Genomic DNA, 19,943 nt, shown 5'->3' with positions numbered 1-19,943 from the left:
AAGGTGAATTAAAACTATTTAAAGAACAGTTAAAAGCAAGATTAAAATGGTAGGTCTTGAGTTTGCTTTTGATTTATAATATTGAGCACTGATATATGAATAAACTAGTGCAAAAAACGACAACTTTAAGCTTTTTCTCATTTACTATTACAAAAAAATCACAGCACAAAAGTCACACCATTACAGGTAATTTTCTTCTTCATGAGCATAATATCTCCAGCCACCTTAACCTCCAGTGAACAGATAAACTGCACAGTTTCTTACAGCTCCATTTTACAGCAGCTTGAGTCATAAATAGTTGTGCTGATTTGATTACTCTGAGAATATTTTCTGCTTTATTTAAGCCTACTAAAATATTTTACAACTGAGTAACTGGAGCTTTGAGGGCTGTTATAAAAACGGCAAACTGTACCAAATGCAAGGTACAGAAGCAAATTAGAATATGACATGTATGGAAAAATACAGGAGCCCACTGTCACGGAGATAAAGAGCCAAATCCCCTTTGAAACGAGAATTGAAGTATGGGTCATTAAAGGTGAGTACTCAGTAAAAAGTTATTATTTGGGGGGAAATGGATGTCTTTATGTCCAACGTCTATAATGATTCTCAAACATGACGCAAAGGGGTTACTTAAGCAGCACATGGATGGCTGAATGAACTCAAAATAATACTGAATGAGGATGTGTTGTTTTTTTAAGTGTCTTTCACTTACTTGACAATAATCTCTATTTTGTCATGAGCTGATGTTTTCGTTTAGTTTTTCCTTGTGTTCCTGGCCTTGGTTCCTCCCTGTGTTTATTCTGTAGGACTATTAGTTATCCTTGGTCTCCTTTGTGTGTTTAGTGATCCATATCTCTTGTATTTTCTTGTGTTTCTTAGTCTTGTCTTGTGTTTCCCTGTGTTTCCAGTTTAGTTTTACTTCCTGCCCTTGTGTGTTTCCCTCCTTTTTGATTTCCCTGATTAGTTTCACCTGTGTCCTGTGTTACACACCTGTGTTAATTACTCTGTAGACTGTTTCCCTTGTCCTGTGTTGGATCATCTTTTGTCTCTCCTATGTTCTGTGTGTTTCTGTGTCCTTGTATTTCCCCAGCGTTTCCTTTTGGATTTGTTTTTTTGGACATTTAAGTTACTTTTATTTGTACCTTTTGTTCTTATGTTGATGAAAACCTATTTGTTTAAAATCTGTACTCAGGTCCTCCATCAGTTTTCCCTCACCGTGACATATTTTGGTTAATTCCTTTGATCAAAGTATCAAGTATCACTCCCTAAAACTAAATGACAACATTCATATGACCAAGTAATCCCAACAAGTATCACATCAACTTATCACTAGGGATGGGAATTACCTAATGAACGACTACTCGCAATTTTTTTTTTTTTTAACCGTAAACAAAAATGAAAGAATAAATAAATAAATAAATAAATAAATAAATGTCAATTTTGGTTATTAGCAGGCTAATCTTCTCCGCTCCGGTTTCGTCACAGCAATGTGTGCTAACAGGACTAGCAATAGACGTGATGCAAGACTGCCTGTTATCTGTCTCTGTTGTTTTCTCCTTGTGCTCTAAGCGTATGTGGTTAAGCATCAAACTAGTGTTTCTATTAGGGATGGGTACGATTACTTGAGTACTCGAGTACTCGCCGTTGACCCCATCATTCGAATAGCATTTTGTTATTCGCGCACCTGGCAAGATAACGTGAAATCATACAGCGTGTGACAATGTGCTTTTTGTTTTCGCCTAACTGAATATACTAGGTAGGAAAATAATTAACGAGATATAAACGTTTGACTTCTCCAGCCATGGTTTCAGTTTTAGAACACATTGAGACAGATTTCAGCAAAAACAACTGTTTTACAGCAGCTACGGCAACACTTAAGGAACACGTTATTAAACCGGAAGCGAAAGCACCTGCGGCATGTCAGTTAAAAAAAGTAATGTCTGGAAGTACTTCGAAAAAACGATGAAGTTAATGTGCAGTGCAAGATATGTGGCGTTAAACTTACATACCATAGAAATACTAGTTTGATGATTAACCACATACGCTTAAAGCACAAGGAGAAAACAGTGGAGACGGATAACAGGCAGTCTCGCATCACGTCTTTTGCTCGCCCTGTTAGCACACATCGTTGTGATGACACCAGAGTGGAGAAGATTAGCCTGATAATAACCAAAATGGGAACTGGAGGTATGCTCCCATTAAGTTTTGTGGAAGGAGAAGGCTTCAAAGAGCTGATCGCGTTAGTCGAGCCGGAGTATGAGCTACCATCACAGAGAACAACAACGCGAGTGTGGAAAAGATGTCTGAAGAAAAGGCAGCAGAACTTACTACAATTCTGGTCTGGTAGGTCCGTGTCTGACGGACCTATTTATTTACTTTTGTTTATGGTTAAAAAAAAAGAAAATTGCGAGTACTCGAGTAATCATTCATTAGGAAATTCGAGTAATCGATTACAAGGATTAAGGTAAATCCCCATCCCTAGTTTCTATGGTATGTAAGTTTAACGCCACATATCTTGCACTGCACATTAACTTCATCGTTTTGTTCGAAGTACTTCCAGACATCACTTTTTTTAGCTGACATGTCGCAGTTGTCGCAGACGAAGGTTCTGTATTTGTTGTGCTTTTGCTTTCGGTGGAATAATATGTTCCTAAAGTGTTGCCGTATCTGCCGTAAAACAGTAGTTTTTGCTGAAATCTGTCTCGATGTGTTCTAAAACTGAAGTTGTGGCTGGAGAAGTCATACTTTTATATCCCGTTAATTATTTTCATACCTAGTATAATTCAGTTAGGTGAAAAACAAAAAGCACATGGTCACACATGTAACGCTGTATGAGTTCTAGTTATGTTGCCAGGTACGCGAGTAACAAAATGCTACTTGAATAATGGGTCAATGTATTCGTACCCATCCCTAGTATCAAGTATCACTCCCTAAAACTGAATAACACCATTCATATGACCAAGTAATCCCAACAAGTATCACATCAAGGTATCACAAGGTCAAAAACATAAAGCTAATGTTATGTTGTTTTGTACTGTTCAGCAGTTTATGTTAAAGAGCAAACATCAACTTTGTACTTGCATCTAAATGAGAAACTAGCTGGTATCTTTGGCGGACACAGTAATGCTTCCTGTGGTAGGAGAAGCAGGCACAGAGCCCACATAACAGGTATATGATGACAAACACAGACATGCATTAACTACACTGACATCATCAGTTGGCAAGGTGGAAACCAGATGTGATATCTGATGACAGTGTATTACAGACTGAAGTCCTCATGAGAATCTTAGTCATTACTGAGCGTTAAGCCAAAAGACACATCAGCTCAAACGTCATTCTGTTTCTCACGAATCTCCTCTTCATTCATAAGACTGACTTCAGATTGAGTGCTGTACTCTATCTAACAGACTTCAACTCCTCTTTTCTGTCTTGTCGTTTCACATTCAGCCTTAGAGCCGTTTCTGTCAAGTATCTCTTTGATAAAAAAAAGGGAGAAGGATGTGATGTTAGTCAGTCAGCGTAGTGGGGGCAACCTGAAATAAACACTTGCTCACATTATTTTTTTTAGATTTCTTCTACTTGGTGAAAACATGCAAAGTAAACCCAGAAGGAACATTGCATGGATGCTTGAGTATGATTTATCCAAAAGGGTGAAGTCTCCAAATAACGGGGTCAAAACGTGGTTAAAATGGAAACATTTCATTCACTGTTTTCACACTGAGGACATTTTCCTGTGGCGTCAAGCTCAAGCTACTGTGATCTAGGCCTTGGGTTCCAAAACTTTTTAGTCTGCGACCCCCAAAATATCAGTGCCAGAGACTGGAGATCCCTGTTGTACTGATTTGGCAAAAATCCAGTATGTAGTAAGTAGTATGTGAACAAGAGCAAAATCTGCAGTATGCCAAAACTACCTGGATGTTGAACTGATTCGGGAACATTTCAGTGCTAACGTTCTGCCTCTTCTTTTTATGAATATAACGGCGGACACTTTGTTTTTAGGTACTGTGAAAATTATCAAATTCCATAGAAGCCACTTCTTAGTTTTTTAAATTATAAGAGGATGCTAAAGAAGCAGTTTAACTATCAGCTTGGCCGTTGTTTACTCCCGCTTTCCGAAACTGGAAATCCAGCGATGCCTGATCCCAGCATACTGCAGAACCATAGACTGTATAAAATATGGACGTAGGATCCCTGACGTCACCCATCTGTTTCTGAAGCGCTGTTTTTAGGCCAATCGGTGGCAGCCATATTACTGCTGTCGAGCGATTTTGACGTAAAGAGGCGTGCTTTGAGCCTCCTCGCCAACAGCTACAGTGTTCCCGCCTGCCAATCAATAAAAAAAATTAACCCCCCTACAGTGTTTGCCGCTCAAGGAATGAGCTATCCAGACTACACTTGTATTTTGTACCAGGCCGTAAACATGTTTATTTCTGCTGTAAAGATCAGCTTTTTTGAATTGGTGTGTATGTGGTTTCCGGTACTTCCGGAGCCAGCCTCAAGTGGATCCTTGATGAACTGCAGGTTTTAGCACTTCAGCATTGGATTCATATTTTTAGACCGGAGGTTGCCGCTTGTGCAGAACAGATCCAACTGAACAGTCATACTACATACTATCTTCAAACACAGTATGCAGTATTTACTGGATACTGCATTTGTAGGTAGTATCTAGAAGGCAGTTTTGAAAACAGCCACAGGCTTTTGGAGCAGAGACTGATGCCTTGCTGCCTCCCAGGGACTGTGTGGACTGTGTATTGCTTTTAACCCCCTATGTGCCTGGGCGGCCCCTCAGGTCTGTGGATGCATCTCTGCTGGTTGTGCCAAGATCCCGCCTTAAAACAAAAAGGTGACCGAGCCTTTTTTAATCAGAGCTCCAAGTTTGTGGAACATCCCTGCCACTGACAATTAGACAGTCCACAACTTTAACTGCTTTTAAATCCTCACTGAAAACATTTTTATATAAGAAGGCATTTCTGCATGTGCTCTGCATTCAGATGTCTTGTTTTGCTTCTGTCTTTTTTCTCCACACTGTTTGCACCGTTTTTTAATGCTTTGTAATTCTCTGCTTTTTTTGTTGTGAAGCACTTCTTAACCTTGTTAAGAAAAGTGCTATATAAATCCATTTTCTTATAATTATATAGTTAATTCAGGCCTAAATTAATATTAAAAAAAACAGCGGTATTGTTGTTTTTTCAATTGGTAAAAGACTCCATGCATTTTACAATTTGAATGTGTTGTATGGGTTTTTGTTGGGTTAGTATCTGTATTATTGTCAGCTCCTTAGGGACATAGTGGGATGGGTGTGTATCTAAAAAAATGAAGGTTTCATTAAATACCTCTTAAAATCAATTTAATCTTATTCTGAAGTGCACTGAAGCAACACTTCTATGGTTAATACATGGGGTCAATGGTTCTTAAAGTGCATCACTGCCCTCTATTGGTATGCTGAGGACATAAATCTACGAAAGGGGGGAGCCACAGAGAACTTCTTCAGTCCGATGGTGATGGAGGTGGGGAGCCGGCGGCATGGTGGAGTGTACGCATAAAGTTAGAAATGGCTAACCGTGAGCTTCTACCTAAGGTACAAAGCATAACAGACCACTATGAAGCAACACAAACGTTACACTTGTTGGTTTCTGTGAATGTCTGTGGCCCACATGTAAACATGCTCTCACACACACGTGTTAACACACATCCTGCTAACAACAAGCCGAGCTGCCAACGCTCACTCTCCCTCTTCAGACACAACAGAAACACGATATCGTAGAAACAGGTGCTGTATGTTAGTCACTATACATTTTAGGAGATGTCGCTAAAGGTAAAGGAAGTTAAAAGTTAATAATTCACGAAATATTGACGTTAGCTCACAGCTAGCTACCAGCCAAGCAGCATGTCTCGTGACGTGCTACAAGCTAACCTAGAGACAGTTCCTTTATCACATTATAAGAAAACCACCCGAGACACAAGAGCCCAGAGAAACACTCGCATAGAGAAACAAGAGATAAGCAGGGTACCTGAGTTTCCCTCGTGTGTCCACCACTCTTCGCCCAAGTCGTCCCCCATTTTCTGCTAATAGTAGCCGGTCCGATCCAAATCTACCGCTGAGAGAGGCTGGGGGTGTGTTCAAGAGCAGCACGCTGGAAACTTTCTTTAGATGGAGTTAATGTGACAACAAGGCGACATGCAGGCTAAAAGCACAAGAGACTTGCTCTCTGCAAATAATGATTTAAACACTTATATGTGTGTATGAATAGTTTATAACAATACGTTTAAAGTTGAGACTATTTATTTATCTGAAGAAGTAAATTAAAGAAGGCACATCAGCTCCAGCACAAATATATACGGAAGAGGATTAGGGCCACTGAAAAAAATATGATAACAATTTAAGGTATTCATATTATTCTGAGAGTAAAGTCAGAATTTGAGAAAAAGGTCAGAATTCTGAGATTAACGTCAGAATTCTAAGATTAAAGTCAGAATGTTGAGATTAAAGTCAGAATTCTCAGTAAGAAGTCAGAATTCCGAAATTAAAGTCAGAATTTTTAGAAAAAAGTCAGAATTCAGAGATTAAAGTCAGAATTCTGAAATTAAAGTCAGAAATTTTAGAAAAAAGTCAGAATTCTAAGATTAAAGTCAGAATTCTAAGATTAAAGTCAGATTTTTTTTAGAAAAAAGTCAGAATGCTGAGATTAAAGTCAGAAATTTTAGAAAAAAGTCAGAATTCTAAGATTAAAGTCAGAATTCTCAGTAAGAAGTCAGAATTCTCTGTAAGAAGTGAGATTTTTTAGAAAAAAGTCAGAATGCTGAGATTAAAGTCAGAATTCTGAAATTAAAGTCAGAAATTTTAGAAAAAAGTCAGAATTCTAAGATTAAAGTCAGAATTCTCAGTAAGAAGTCAGAATTCTCAGTAAGAAGTCAGATTTTTTAGAAAAAAGTCAGAATTCTAAGATTAAAGTCAGAATTCTGAAATTAAAGTCAGAATTTTTAGAAAAAAGTCAGAATGCTCAGATTTATGTCAGAATTCTAAGATTAATGTCAGAATTCTGTGATTAAAGTCAGAATTTTTACTTTTTTTAATCTTTTATCTCAGAATAATAATACTAAGAAATATATTGCACCTTAATTTTTTTTTTTCAGGTGCCCTTATTCTTTTCCATAAATATCTAACAATATAGTCAAAACACAATGTACAATGACTGAAAACAACCAAGCTAAGTTTAAACTTCTAACACACTTAAGGAAAATAAGTAAATGTGAATCCTACCTCTGTATAAAATTGACTTCTTGTTTTTCTGCTACTGCGGAAGTTTAAATTTACCTCTTTTTGGAAGCAACTAGCTTTCCATCACCTTAGTTGTTCCATCTGGGTTAGTTGGAAGCCTCACTGTCTCCCCATTGTATTTGATGTTGAAATTAATGAGGACATATTTAGAGACATAAACATCACTGGTAGGTTCAGATTATCATTTTAGAATAGCAAATAAACTCCCTCACTCCAACATATATTGCACAATACTAGAAAAACAACTCCTGGATATGGTTTTGAAAATGGAAGCACTTGTTTTGCACATTTTCAAATTCTCTTTGACACTTGATTCATGCAAAATACAAAAATAACTTCAAGTTATGTGAAAGTATGACCTCAAATGTTTCCCTTTTTGAAATGATTCATGCACTTATTGGAAAAACACTCACTTTGTTCTCTAAATTATGATAAATAAATGTGTTTCCCCATAGTGAACATTACAAAAAACATATTCACATCTTGTGTCTGTATGGTTTGGGCTGGATGCTCTTATTTTCCAACACAAAGAGGAGGAAAAACAAGACAAAAGAGGAGGAGGAGGACGTGTTTGGAATAGTGCCCTCTTTTCTGCAGCTGTAGCAGAGAGGAGGGACAGGTCCTGCGAGAGTAATTGCACGTTTTTTTGTGTTTCTGTCGAAATCACACATTTCTGGCTGGTTGATGCAATGAGATGTTTGATTAAAGCTTTGCCACAAAAAAAAACTAGAGACTGATTACTGAGGGAAATTATGAAGGGTTCAGATTGGTTGTGCATTGTAGCCTTTTAAAATGGAGGGAAGCAAAACAAATCAAGAAAGAGAAAGGAAGGATGCAGTCAACACATTGTACTGCAGTCTGCCAACATTCAAGCAGGACAATGAAATCTAAATGGCAGCTTTGTATGTAATTAAGCATCATTCCTGTAAAACACAAACCTCCTCCTCATTTTTCATTCTCTCTGTTCATCATTTGGCTGCATTTCCATCAGGAACAAGAAGATCGAGACAGCAGGGGAACTTGTAAAAATTTAAAGTCTGCTTTTCTTGTGTTAGTCAGTAGATCTGTATGTAAACAGCAGGACATGTTACCGTGCTTACCATCTTAAAAACATTCACTGATGCAGTAGATTGCAATCATGCTTTTTCAGGCAATAGAAAATATAAAGGAACATATAAGAAACACCTCTAAATTGACTTTTCTGAAAGTGAAATGAGAAGAACCATGACACCCTTACACACTTCCTTAAATATCAAGCTGTAGCCAATAGTCTGAAAGCCTGACAAAACATTACTGTTGCAATGTATTAATAATAGGTTACATTTTCAAAGAAAAAAATACTGCCATCGTTTTTTTTAAATCAATAGCTGATAAACAAATTTGAAGCAACCTGTCAGTAATTTGCAGGGTATAGCTAAAAAGCTTCTTAAAGCTCCTATAAGTGGTTTTACTCTGGTTATGAAACAGACTGAAGTTAATTTTAAAGTCTCTTTATGACAAGGGATGGGCATTTCAAGCCAAAATACTATTCGATAATCATTGGCATCTATTCAATGCCTGTCAGTCAAGTCAATAATGTCCTTAAATGGGCAAAACTCGTTATCTTAATATCTTCTGAACTGTCACTGTCGTGTTAGAAACAAATTCACCCCCCGTACAGTGTGTGCTGATAGAGAAATTAGCTATTCAGGCCGAAGCCGTTTTTTGAACCAGTCTGTAAACATGTTTATTAATGCTGCAAATATCGTCTTTTTTTAATTGTTGTCTATATGGTTTCCGGTGTTTCTGCAGCCAGCCTCAAGCAGAAGCTCGATGAATTATACTTTATAACACTTCCACACAGGCTTCATATTTTGAGAGCGGAGGTTGCCGCTTGGATAAGACCCACAGGTTTGATGCAAACCAAAAATATCTCACAGTAGCTTTAAAGGGCAGTGTGAATGCTGCCTCTTTATTATTTTTTAAGTTATATTTTGTGGCATTTTGCCTTTATTGATAAGACAGCTGAAGAGAGACAGGAAATGTGGGGAGTAGAGAGTGGATGGAGATATGCAGCAAATGGTTGAGGCTGGGACACACGCTTAGACAACTAGGCCAACTGGCGCCCTGAAATGCTGCCTTTTAGTACTTTGTGATATTAAAATGAAGAGTCTTTAGGTTTGAGGCATTTGATAAAACAAAAGCAGAAATTTGACCTCACTTTAAACCCTCAGGAAATTGTGATAAATATTTTCCACTTTCCTTTTTCTGTACATTTTCTGAAATAAACCATGGATCTATTTATCATATAATCTGTCCTCAGCTAAATAAAACCCTGTTCCTTACATAATCCCCTGTTAAACCACTTTTTAACACCCACATTTTACCGCCTTTTAAATAAGATAAAAGATTTCAATAAGTAGGTTTCTTAGCTGCAGGTAGGTGGAAGTTGTTACCTTTGGACGGATTCAAAGAGTGGGTTTGATCTTATCTAATTCTTGGCAAGCGAGAAAGAAAGTGTGTTTCTAAAAATACGAAACTATGCATTTAATATCTTCTAATATGATTTCATAACCAACCGCCTGAGCTGCCCCTTACTGAGGAGATGATGTATTATGTAAAAATATGAAATTCAAGACTTTATACAGTATTTATGTTTAAATGATTCTGAAACAAAGAGCCCAAAAATATTGTGAAAATCTGTCTGTGTGCAGAACAAGAAGTCTCAAAAGTTGCAAGACAGCTGAAAAGAAAGAAAGAGAGAAATGGATGTCATTGTAATTAAAGGCGGACAGCTGTCTCTTCGGGCCTCTGTGATTGCACACTGCAGAGCATTGGTGTTAATGTGTTTATTTTGTTGTAAGCAGCTGTTCCTCCACTTCCTCATTTTAATGATCACAAGAAGATGTGTTATTTTTGGTTGCCATTCTACTCTTTTTACTGAGTTTTTTTTTTCTCCAGCTGAACATTGGGAGAGGGAGCGTGGCTAAGGAGAGAGGGAACGGACACAGACTAATTATGGCTTTGGAAATGTTCGTCCCTAATTACCACACATCCACAAAGGCATCTATTTCCTACAATGTCTCATGCCATGCATTTCCACAGTGATAAAAGTATCCCTTTGCTTATGGCTAAGACGTGCACAGGGACTCCTTTTGAATTCTTTTCCTTTGTTTTTCCCATTGTAGAACACACAATTCAGTTTGTGCTCATTGTTTTTGCCAGCTTGAGCAGCACTGAGATTATCTGCCTCCACTCCAAACCAGAAACCAGATTACCTTTGCAGAGCGATGTGGAATTTGTATTCTTTTTTTGGTAGCATGGCATTGTCAGACCAATTCATAAATTCAAATTAGTCTGGGACCTTGGTCCATCTATATTTCCTAGTGAGGCTTACTAATATATGTGCCAAACAAATGCATCAAGACACTAGCCAATCAGAGCAACTAGACATGGGAACTAGCTGTAGGCTGCCAGGCTAGGTAGCTTACTTCATCAAGCAAACTCAGCTGTCTAATATAATTAATGTGCAATTATCTCAATTATTTGTGCTGATCTATAATAGTATGATGTAGAGATCTGCATGTTTCATTGACCAAGTGATTTAATGTCTTATACACCCAAATTAAGACTTGGTTGAACAAATTGTTGAAAGGTTTTTCTTACTGTGGGCCTGAAATGCCAGTCATATGTTTGGTCTAAAGCCTGGTTTATACTTGTCGTTGTATTGATGCCGTAGCCTACACACTTAGCTGATGCGCACCTCCTCCAAAATGTAACTACCTGTCAAATCGATGTGGACTGCAAGCCCTGAGCTCGACGTACATACATTTACAGCACTTCCGAAATCGCCTCACATCGACTCTACATCGGCCGTGTATTTCATTCTCTAAGACGTCTCCTCTCTATTCTTCCCTGAAATCATTACTGTATGATAAACAGCAACATGTATCAGCTCTGAATTAACGTAATACGTTCAGAACCGCTTTGAAGAAGCAAGCAGAAAACAAAGCGGGGGTCAGATGCAGAGAGACCACACTGCCGTCGAGCGTATCGGCAGAGTATTAATGTGCGACACGGACACATTAACACACATGTAGTGCTCATGACCCCATTGGCAACTGCTGTGTAGGGTTGACGCAGAAGTAAAAATCAGCATAGCTACCCACCCACCACCAGTTAGGGTTGGTGGCTCTCACTAATGGCTACTGCCATTATGCTAGAATGCTGTACTACCTGGATGTAAACCATCACAGAATACAGATGGCATCTCGTAGCGCAGTACAGTTTGGCTGTATTTTAATATAGAAAATGGAAACAAAGTTGGCTGTGTCTGGTGAACCTGGCATAGCAATAAGCAATGAATAACCAGAATTAAACGTCAAGAATGACCAAAGGCTGGTGGAGCCAGCACTGCTAACATTAGCCAAACATGGCAGACCAATTTGACTTTGTTTACTTGCAGACTCTGCAATGCTGTATTTAGCTGTGTTAAATACATTGTGCTCAACTTTGAGGATAAGTATTTTTTTACCTTTAGGGTAGTTTATCAGTTGGAATTTAAATGTCCATTTAAACCAAAAGGGAATTTGTTCCTCCAAAACATCCCTAACTTTTTGTTACGTGATGTGATGTTGAGTAACATCCTGCTTTTGATGTCTTTGCCTGACATTGTATTAAACAATCGCTATATAACTGGTTGTAGCCCACCCCCAAAAAGGTCAGACTAAAATATGTTTGAAAGAAAAGGCACCTGATGCATTCCAAAGAATATAAACAACAGAAACTCACATTTTGCTGGTTACAAGGCTAGTTTGGGGGTCTTTGAGGACAATATATTAAGAAAGATGACCAAAGTATTTCTTTCATCTGCCACATTGTGTTTTAACCTTGTCTGAAAAGTGTACTCTAACTCAAGGAGAATAAAGAATTTAAAAAACCTAACACCCTCCTAATTTTAATGAGGCCTTAAAAAAACAAAGAAGTGATGATTCAAATGAATACAAAATAAAATACTGTTACTGTCATGTCCAAATGCCACAACTAGAAGGTAGGGTCAGGAAGGTAGTCAGTGGCCTGACAGCAAATATGTGACTAAGTGGGAATAAACAGCAAGTGACCTTGAGCTTTCTAAAACTTCACTACATATAACTCCCCTTGCAGGTCTGCAACTTACAACTGTATTCATGAGCATCTGGCTGAGCCTGACCTGAATGGAGATGTGCTGCATTCTTAACATGACAAATATTTATCTGTAGCTGCAGCTGTCTCTTTGTTTTGGTTGTCAAGGCTTTTTGTTGGCGTGGGTGTACATTTTAACAAAGGCACATTACATACATTTATTTCAGGTACAATGTAAGTGTAATAAGTTTGATATATAACTGAGTCAGTGTAAGTTACGTGTACGCACAACGGCTAAATATGGCCTGTGATGAGATCAGCAAAAGCAAACCTTTCTGTACATGAGTCATGAGGTTAGAGTCAAGGCAGAAGGTATCTCAAAGCAGCCAATGCCATGGCGAAGGTCCCAGTCTCTGTCAACCTCACCAACTGTCTAACCACATGGGTCAGGCCGCACCTGATGGAAGTTTTAAGGTCGCTCACTGCAAAGTGTTGGGAAGGAGAAACGACAGCTGAGGTTACTTCTTGACATGGTGCCCAGTCGAATCTTTAATTAAGTGCCGGCTTTTCATATCCCCATAGGGTCAGTTTTGTTGACTCAGTTCATCTTCAAACATGTGAGACCACTGTTGATGTAAAATGGTCACATCTCTGTTATGGTGACCAAGTGCAAGCAAAGCGGGAGTAAGGACTTCCGTTCCTGCTCAGGCAGCACATATCTCTAAGGACACGTGTAAAGAATTTACAGGGTTTTATTGGAAGAAATAGAATATATATATATTTTTTCCTTCTGTGAAAAAAGGTGTTTTCTTGCCAGTCCACCTTAAATGGGAGAGTGAGTGAAGCCAGAAGCTGTTAGCTACCTGCACGGGGGGATTCTTGATTCACCTGTGTCACCCCTACGCAGCAGTGGTCAACGCGGACATGAGCACCACATACTTCTGCATCGATGTGTCCTTGATGCGCAGCAATACTCCTCCGAAACACTTGGCAGTGTGGTCTCTGATAGTCGGGTCGCCTCTTTCCTGGCCCCACTATGATCTCTGTTTACTTTTTTTACAGCGATTCCGAACGTATTTTGTCGATTTGCAGCTGATACATGTTACACTTTATCATACAGCAATGTTTACAGGGAAGAATAGAGAGGAGACTTCAGAAGAGACGAAATACACGTTCGATGTCTTGGATCGTGAAGTGCTTTAGATGCGGGAAATACAATGCCATCAAGCAGACAAATCACAGGTCTTGCAGTCAGCGTCGATTTGAGATTTTGGAGGAGGTGCGCATCAGCTACGTACGTAGGCCTCTGCGTAGGTACGGGAGCTACGCAGACCTCCGGCGTAGGCTACACTGTCTATTTGATGCAGAAGTATAAATTAGGTTTTATTCTATTTAGCTAATCCTGTCTTAAAGGTGACATATTATGCTCTTTTTCAGCAAAATAAAAATTGGTCCAAGAGGTCCCCAAAACATGCCTTTGAGGTTTATTGCTCAAAAAGACACTTTGAAATCTGATTTAGGCATGCTTGAAAAACCCTCTTTTTCAGCCCTGATCAGAACAGGTTGTTTTCTGTGTCTGTGCCTTTAAATGAGAATGAGCTCTCTGACCACGCCCCCTACGGAGCCTCGGCTGTCCAGCACGTTGATAATGTTTACATGTTGGCTGAATATACACGGCTGCTCCCAGACCCGCGTTACTTCAACCCTCTGAATTTGATCCAGAATCTGATCCTGACGGAGAGGCGCCTGCAGCAGGACCTTTCTGAACGATTGGTCACAGATTTTGTGTTTCTTGTTGTTTTTTTTGTCAGTATGTCGACGTGTGTCTTGGTACACAGCTACAAACATGTAGCTATGTGGCTATGCTAACTAGCGCTAGCACTTTTCCATGAAAGATAAAAATCATCCACTAGATCTTCAAATCTGCAGACGTGGGGAGTAAAACCGACCTTTGTGTTTATTAAGACAGCCTACAACTAGCATGCCTCCCTCCTAAGCTCCGTGTGAGTTGTATTTTATACAGTCTATGGGCTGAACAAGCTCTGAGCTCTGATTTCCGTTACAGACCGGATGGCGTTATGACGTATGAAAAACACTGAAAACTGAAACAGCTCGTTTCAGCACACATTTAAAGAAAGGTGGAGAAATCAAAACAAGGGCAGAATGGATTTTTTTCAATTTGAAGGGGTTTGTAGACATGCCAGGGACACATATTTCAGGTAGAGAACCATGAAAAAGTCGATTTTGCATATGTCACCTTTAAAGCATCTCCTCTCTTTTTGAAGTAGAACACCTATTAAACAAATAAAAGTCCATCTTCGGGAGCACATCTTTATATGTAAGAAAACTTGTGTTCAACCTTTTGTGTTTACAGACAAAACTTTGCTAACTTTAAAAAGCTGACAGGGGTGAGGTCACTTGTGGTGTGAAGTGTCCAACTTTTATACTGACGGAGAGAAGAGATCTTTTAATTTCTTTCTGGAGAGAAGAGAGAGATAATCAGACTTTTCTTTACATCATCTCTCCTTGAGGCGAGTAGCCCAAGGCTACATGAGTCGCAACTAGCAAAACACATGAATCTGTGACTGAATTGCCAATGATCAAGTGGCATTGAGTGTATCTAGGCGCCAGGTTGAGATCAATGGAATGAAAAAACACTGTTTAAATATCCGTGGTCTGCTGCAATGAATCGAATCTGTTTTGAAAAACGTTCCCTTATGAGTCAGACTTTCTCACAAGAGTGTGGTCTTGTAAAGATGATCAAAGATAATACAATTTTAGGTCAAAACTTCACAGAAAGAAACACTATCCAAACAGAACACAGTAGTTTTTTTTCTCTTGAAAGACACCACAAAATCTGAAAAGTTTTACTTAACTGGAAAATTAAACTATATCTTTTTGAATTGCAGCCAAAATATGAGAAAATATTGTTTGAGAATGACAAAAAAAGAGAATTTAAAACAAAATTAAAGGTTAACATTTGCCAAATCTGTTTTACCATTAAAGATTTACAGAAAAACCAAAGTAGACTTACACTTAATGCCCTCAGTGGTAGCTGTGGCTGAAAGTCCAAACATGAGTTCTGCAATGATCTGACTTCCACAGAAACATTTCTCCAGTTTTGACAGACCTTCTAGCACAGTTGTTATTATTGACCTTTGTTCTCCAGAGATCATACATTTTAATACCAAATTTGTTTTCACACTCGCACCTTTTGTCTCCAGCAGATGGAACGGAATCCGAGACCTCTGCGGACACAGCTTGCCGAGACTCTGCAGCGTGAGCAGAATGACATGACATCCTGTCCTCTCTCTAATTATGGTAAGTGACAGAGTGATTGTTGTAAGCTGCAGGACTGACAGCGTTAAAACGCTAAATGGCCTCCCACACTGCAAGCACTTTTGCGACACATATTTTTATTTACCCCAATATGTACGTCAATGAAGGGACACAGAGGCACAAAACAAGGTGAAAGGGGACTTCTGGGTAATGCACCTGTCAAAGAAGACCTTGCTGTTTGTGTAGTGTTATGTGACCTGGTACAGCGGCAGGCCAGGACAGGTGGAAAGAGAACAAACACCTGTGTTATTGACTAAATGAGAGGAGATGAATAGAATATAAAATGCTTATGCAATGGACTTTTGCAACTGGAAGAAAGGTCATGTGCTGTTACATAATGTATACATCCTCTAATATATATAATATGAAAACGCTCCTTTGACTTTTTCCTAAAGACTTATGATATTCAATTACAGTCTATTCTTTTGATTTTATAGAGAGAACAGTGTAACAATGGACATAATGTCTTTATTATGAAGGAACCTAATATACACACTTTTAAAAAAAAACAGAATTTAAATAAAATACAGCTAACAAATTTGAAAGACCTTAAACACCAACGTTTTTACTTGATACTCTTCAGTTGCAACAAATCTACAAAACACTCTTTGCCAGCTCATTGTCAGGCTATCAGTAGCCATCAATAGAAACTGCACAGACACTCAGTATTCACATTCTTGTATTAGATTTAGGCTTTGCAAAGATCAAATGCCTCACTGCCTGTCTGCCTTTATCGATCGAAAGTCAACAATAGAGAGTTGACATTTCCACAAATCTGATTCGCTCTGTTGTTACAGAACTGCAAATCTGTGTTCCCTGTTATGAAGCTGAACAATTCACCTATGAATTGTTGCAAGGCAGATGGGACATACTGAACTGAATCTATTATGGTAGACTGAGGCTGGTTTAACAGAATAAATAATTAGAGGTTCCTTATTTTTTAGAATTATTAGAGACTTTGAGATCCCTTAGAATATATCTATATATTTAAAAAAAAATCATCATTATATGAAATCATCACTGTAGATGTACTAACCCTTTCTGTCCAGTCACAGAACTAGGAGAAGTGTTTCTTTATGAAGGGTCTTGAGGGCATTTCATGTGTTGATTGTACAAGAAATAAGTGTGAAAATGTGAATTTTCTTTGATGAAAATTGGCTGAAAATTCACATACATTTTTTTTAATGGACATTTCCAATGTGACAAAGGTGTTTTTTTTTCTACGATTAGGCCATGGGTCAAAGTCATAGACTTCATATACAGTTGTGCTCATAAGTTTACATACACTTGCAGAATTAATGATTTCTTGGGTAGTTTATTTTTATGATATAAAAAGAGTAAACACAGTTGTTTGACAAGAAATGGCTTCACCCAACCACTAACCACGAGTGAAAAAAAAAGTTTTTTCTCTTGTCATTCATATTCTCTGAAAAATGACCAAAAAAAATCAACAATTCTGCCAGAGTATGTAAACTTATGAGCACAACTGTATATGTAGGAAGTCTCTGTGATGTCATCCACTTGTTTCTGAAGCAGAGTTTTGAAGTCTATTGTCGATGGTTGCCATATTGGAAATCCTGACTCAACCTACCTTAGGCCAACCTAGCTTGAGTCAAAGAGGTGGAGCTGAGGCAGGCTTTGAGCCTCCTTGCTAACAGCTACAGTGTGCCCGCCTGTCAGTCAAGTCAGCTGCGCCTTTAATTATGCAAAACTCGTAACTTGGTTACTTTGAAAGTACTAAGTTCTAAAAAAAATGAACCCCCAACCTCTGTACAGTGTGTGCCGTTACAGAAATTAGCTACTGACCAAATCGTTTTTTTTTGGACTGGGCTCTAAACATGTTTATTTTTGTGGATGAGTTGGACTGTTTTGAATGGATGTGCATGTGGCTTCCAGTACTTCCGGAGCCAGCCTCAAGTGGACACTCGAGGAACTGCAGTTTTAGCACTTGCGCATCGGCTTCATTTCTCATAGTTGGTGGTTGCCGCTTGGTCAAAATGGAATATTGACCCTTTTTTATGTTCAGTCTTTGCAAATAACAACAGGCATCAGGCTGCCTTTGATTAAAGGGATTTTACTCAATGAACACTGTTCTTTCACGTCACAATGCCGAACAAACCAGTCAACTTAGAGGAGTTGGAGGATTCAAAGTTTGCAAGAATCAAAGAAAAAGAGTAAATGCAATAATCAATAAACACTAAATACTGATTTCCCAGGTGCAGTTGCTAAGATCAAAGGTGAACTTTGACCTCCAGCTAACACGGATGAAAGATCGTTTCAATGATCAGAAAAATGAAATCACAGACCTTCATGTCCATGTGAAGTGAACAAACTCAATCAGCTCAGCAGTATTATGTGAAAGGTTCAAAGGCTTCTAACAAATTAGACTTGAAAGGGACAATGTTATAAACATCATCAATTAGTTCTTTTCATGTATTTGAGAAACTCTAAACCCACGCACCTGTGGCTTGTTAGAGCTCTTTTACAACGAAACTCAAAGGAATGTGCATGCTTTCTATCATGTTTGTAACTTTGACCACATGCTTGAACACTGAACTTTCAAGACCAAGTAATTATTCAATCTAATCCACTAAAACCAAAAATAGATTACAGCCCCAATACACAACAGGACAGGAAAACGATTAGAGAATTAATAGAGAAATGGTCAAACTAGTGGTTGAACTAAATAATGAATTAGTGCGGTTTTAATACAGTATACAGAATGGGGTCTGGAATTGTCCTGCAGAAATATGCAGGGTCTTCCCTGAAGAAGGCATTGTCTGTATGGTAGCATATGTTGCTCCAAAACCTGTTTACGTTGTTGAACATTAATGGTACCTTCCCAGACGTGTAAGCTACCATGCCATGGTCACTTAAGCATCCCCACACCATCAGGGATATTGTTTTCTTTAAGTGTGGGCTGATATCAAGTATGGCCCCTCTCCTCTTTAGAGTGAAGGATGTGGCATCCATGATATCCAAAAGGAATGTCAAATTTTGATTCATCAAGCCACTGGACTGTTTTCCACTTTACTTCAGTCCATCTAGAAAGGCCTTGGGCTCTGAATAGTCACAGCGTTTCTGGATCATGTTTATATAAAGTCTCCTCTTTGCACAGTACAGTTTTGACCTGTATTTGGGGATGCAGTAAAAAACTGTGTTCACAGACAGTGGTTATGGGAAGTGATTTTGAGGCCATGCAGTGGTTTCCACTATAGTCATGCTTGTTTTTAATGCAATGCCACCTGAGGACTCAAAGATCGCAACCATCCAGTGTTGGTTTCAGTCGTTTCCCTTTTACAGATATTTCTCCAGAATCTCTGAATGTTTGAATTATACAGTAGATAATAAAATCCCCACATTCTTTGCAATTTCATGCAAAGGGGCATTATTCTGAAATTGTTGAACTATTTGCTCACACAGTCGCTCACAGAGAGATTATCCTTTTCCCATCTTTACTTCTGAGAGACTCAGCCTCTCTGGAATAATCATCATATACCCTGTCATGTACAGTATCTCACAAAAGTGAGTACATCCCTCACATTTATTCTAAAGATGATGCACAAGAAAGCCCGCAAATAGTTTGCTAAAGACAAGCAGACTAAGGACATGGATGACTGGAACCATGTTTTGTGGTCTGATGAGACCAAGATAAACGTATTTGGTTCAGAAAGTGTCAAGCGTGTGTGGTGACAACCAGGTGAGGTTGAGACAAGTGTGTCTTGCCTACAGTCAAGCATGGTGGTGGGAGTGTCATGGTCTACACTGGCTCCCAATAAAATGTAGAATAGAATTTAAAATCCTTCTTTTAACCTACAAAGCCCTTAAAAATCAGGCACCCTCGTATCTTAAAGAGCTCATAGTGCCATATTACCCCTCTAGAACTCTGCGCTCCCAACATGCAGGCTTGCTAGTTGTACCTAAAATCTCTAAAAGTAGAATGGGAGGTAGAACCTTCAGATATCAGGCCCCTCTCCTTTGGAATCATCTACCAGTCAGGGTCCGGGAGGCAGACACCCTCTCCACTTTTAAGAGTAGGCTTAAAACTTTCCTTTTTGACAAAGCTTATAGTTAAGCTGGATCAGGCTTAGACCAGCTTTTGTCATGCTGCTATAGGCCTAGACTGCCGGGGGAACTGGCACACTGACACACTGGGATCCTAGCTCACCCCCTTCCCCCCAACCCCCTCATCACTTACTTTAACTCTGCCTGTCCCATTAAAGTT

The 19,943-nt window shown here is 38.8% G+C and overlaps 2 protein-coding genes across 2 annotated transcripts in view; one reads left to right on the top strand and one right to left on the bottom strand.

The window, feature by feature from the left end:
• The window catches only part of cmss1 (cms1 ribosomal small subunit homolog), a 57,275-nt gene extending 51,101 nt beyond the window's left edge, over positions 1–6,174 (bottom strand). The window contains exon 1 of the mRNA XM_034693770.1: positions 6,012–6,174. Coding sequence (XP_034549661.1) covers positions 6,012–6,060 — 49 coding nt within the window. The 5' untranslated portion in view covers positions 6,061–6,174. The remainder of the gene's footprint in view (positions 1–6,011) is intronic.
• The window catches only part of il1rapl1a (interleukin 1 receptor accessory protein-like 1a), a 479,938-nt gene continuing 465,262 nt past the window's right edge, over positions 5,268–19,943 (top strand). The window contains exons 1-2 of the mRNA XM_034693768.1: positions 5,268–5,578; positions 15,604–15,700. The gene's annotated coding sequence lies outside the window, so the exon portion shown is untranslated. The remainder of the gene's footprint in view (positions 5,579–15,603; positions 15,701–19,943) is intronic.

This window comes from Notolabrus celidotus, chromosome 10 (assembly GCF_009762535.1).
Source record: "Notolabrus celidotus isolate fNotCel1 chromosome 10, fNotCel1.pri, whole genome shotgun sequence".
Lineage (NCBI taxonomy): Eukaryota > Metazoa > Chordata > Actinopteri > Labriformes > Labridae > Notolabrus > Notolabrus celidotus.
The sequence above is the reverse complement of the archived record's forward strand: the minus strand, read 5'-3'. Positions and strand labels throughout refer to the sequence as shown.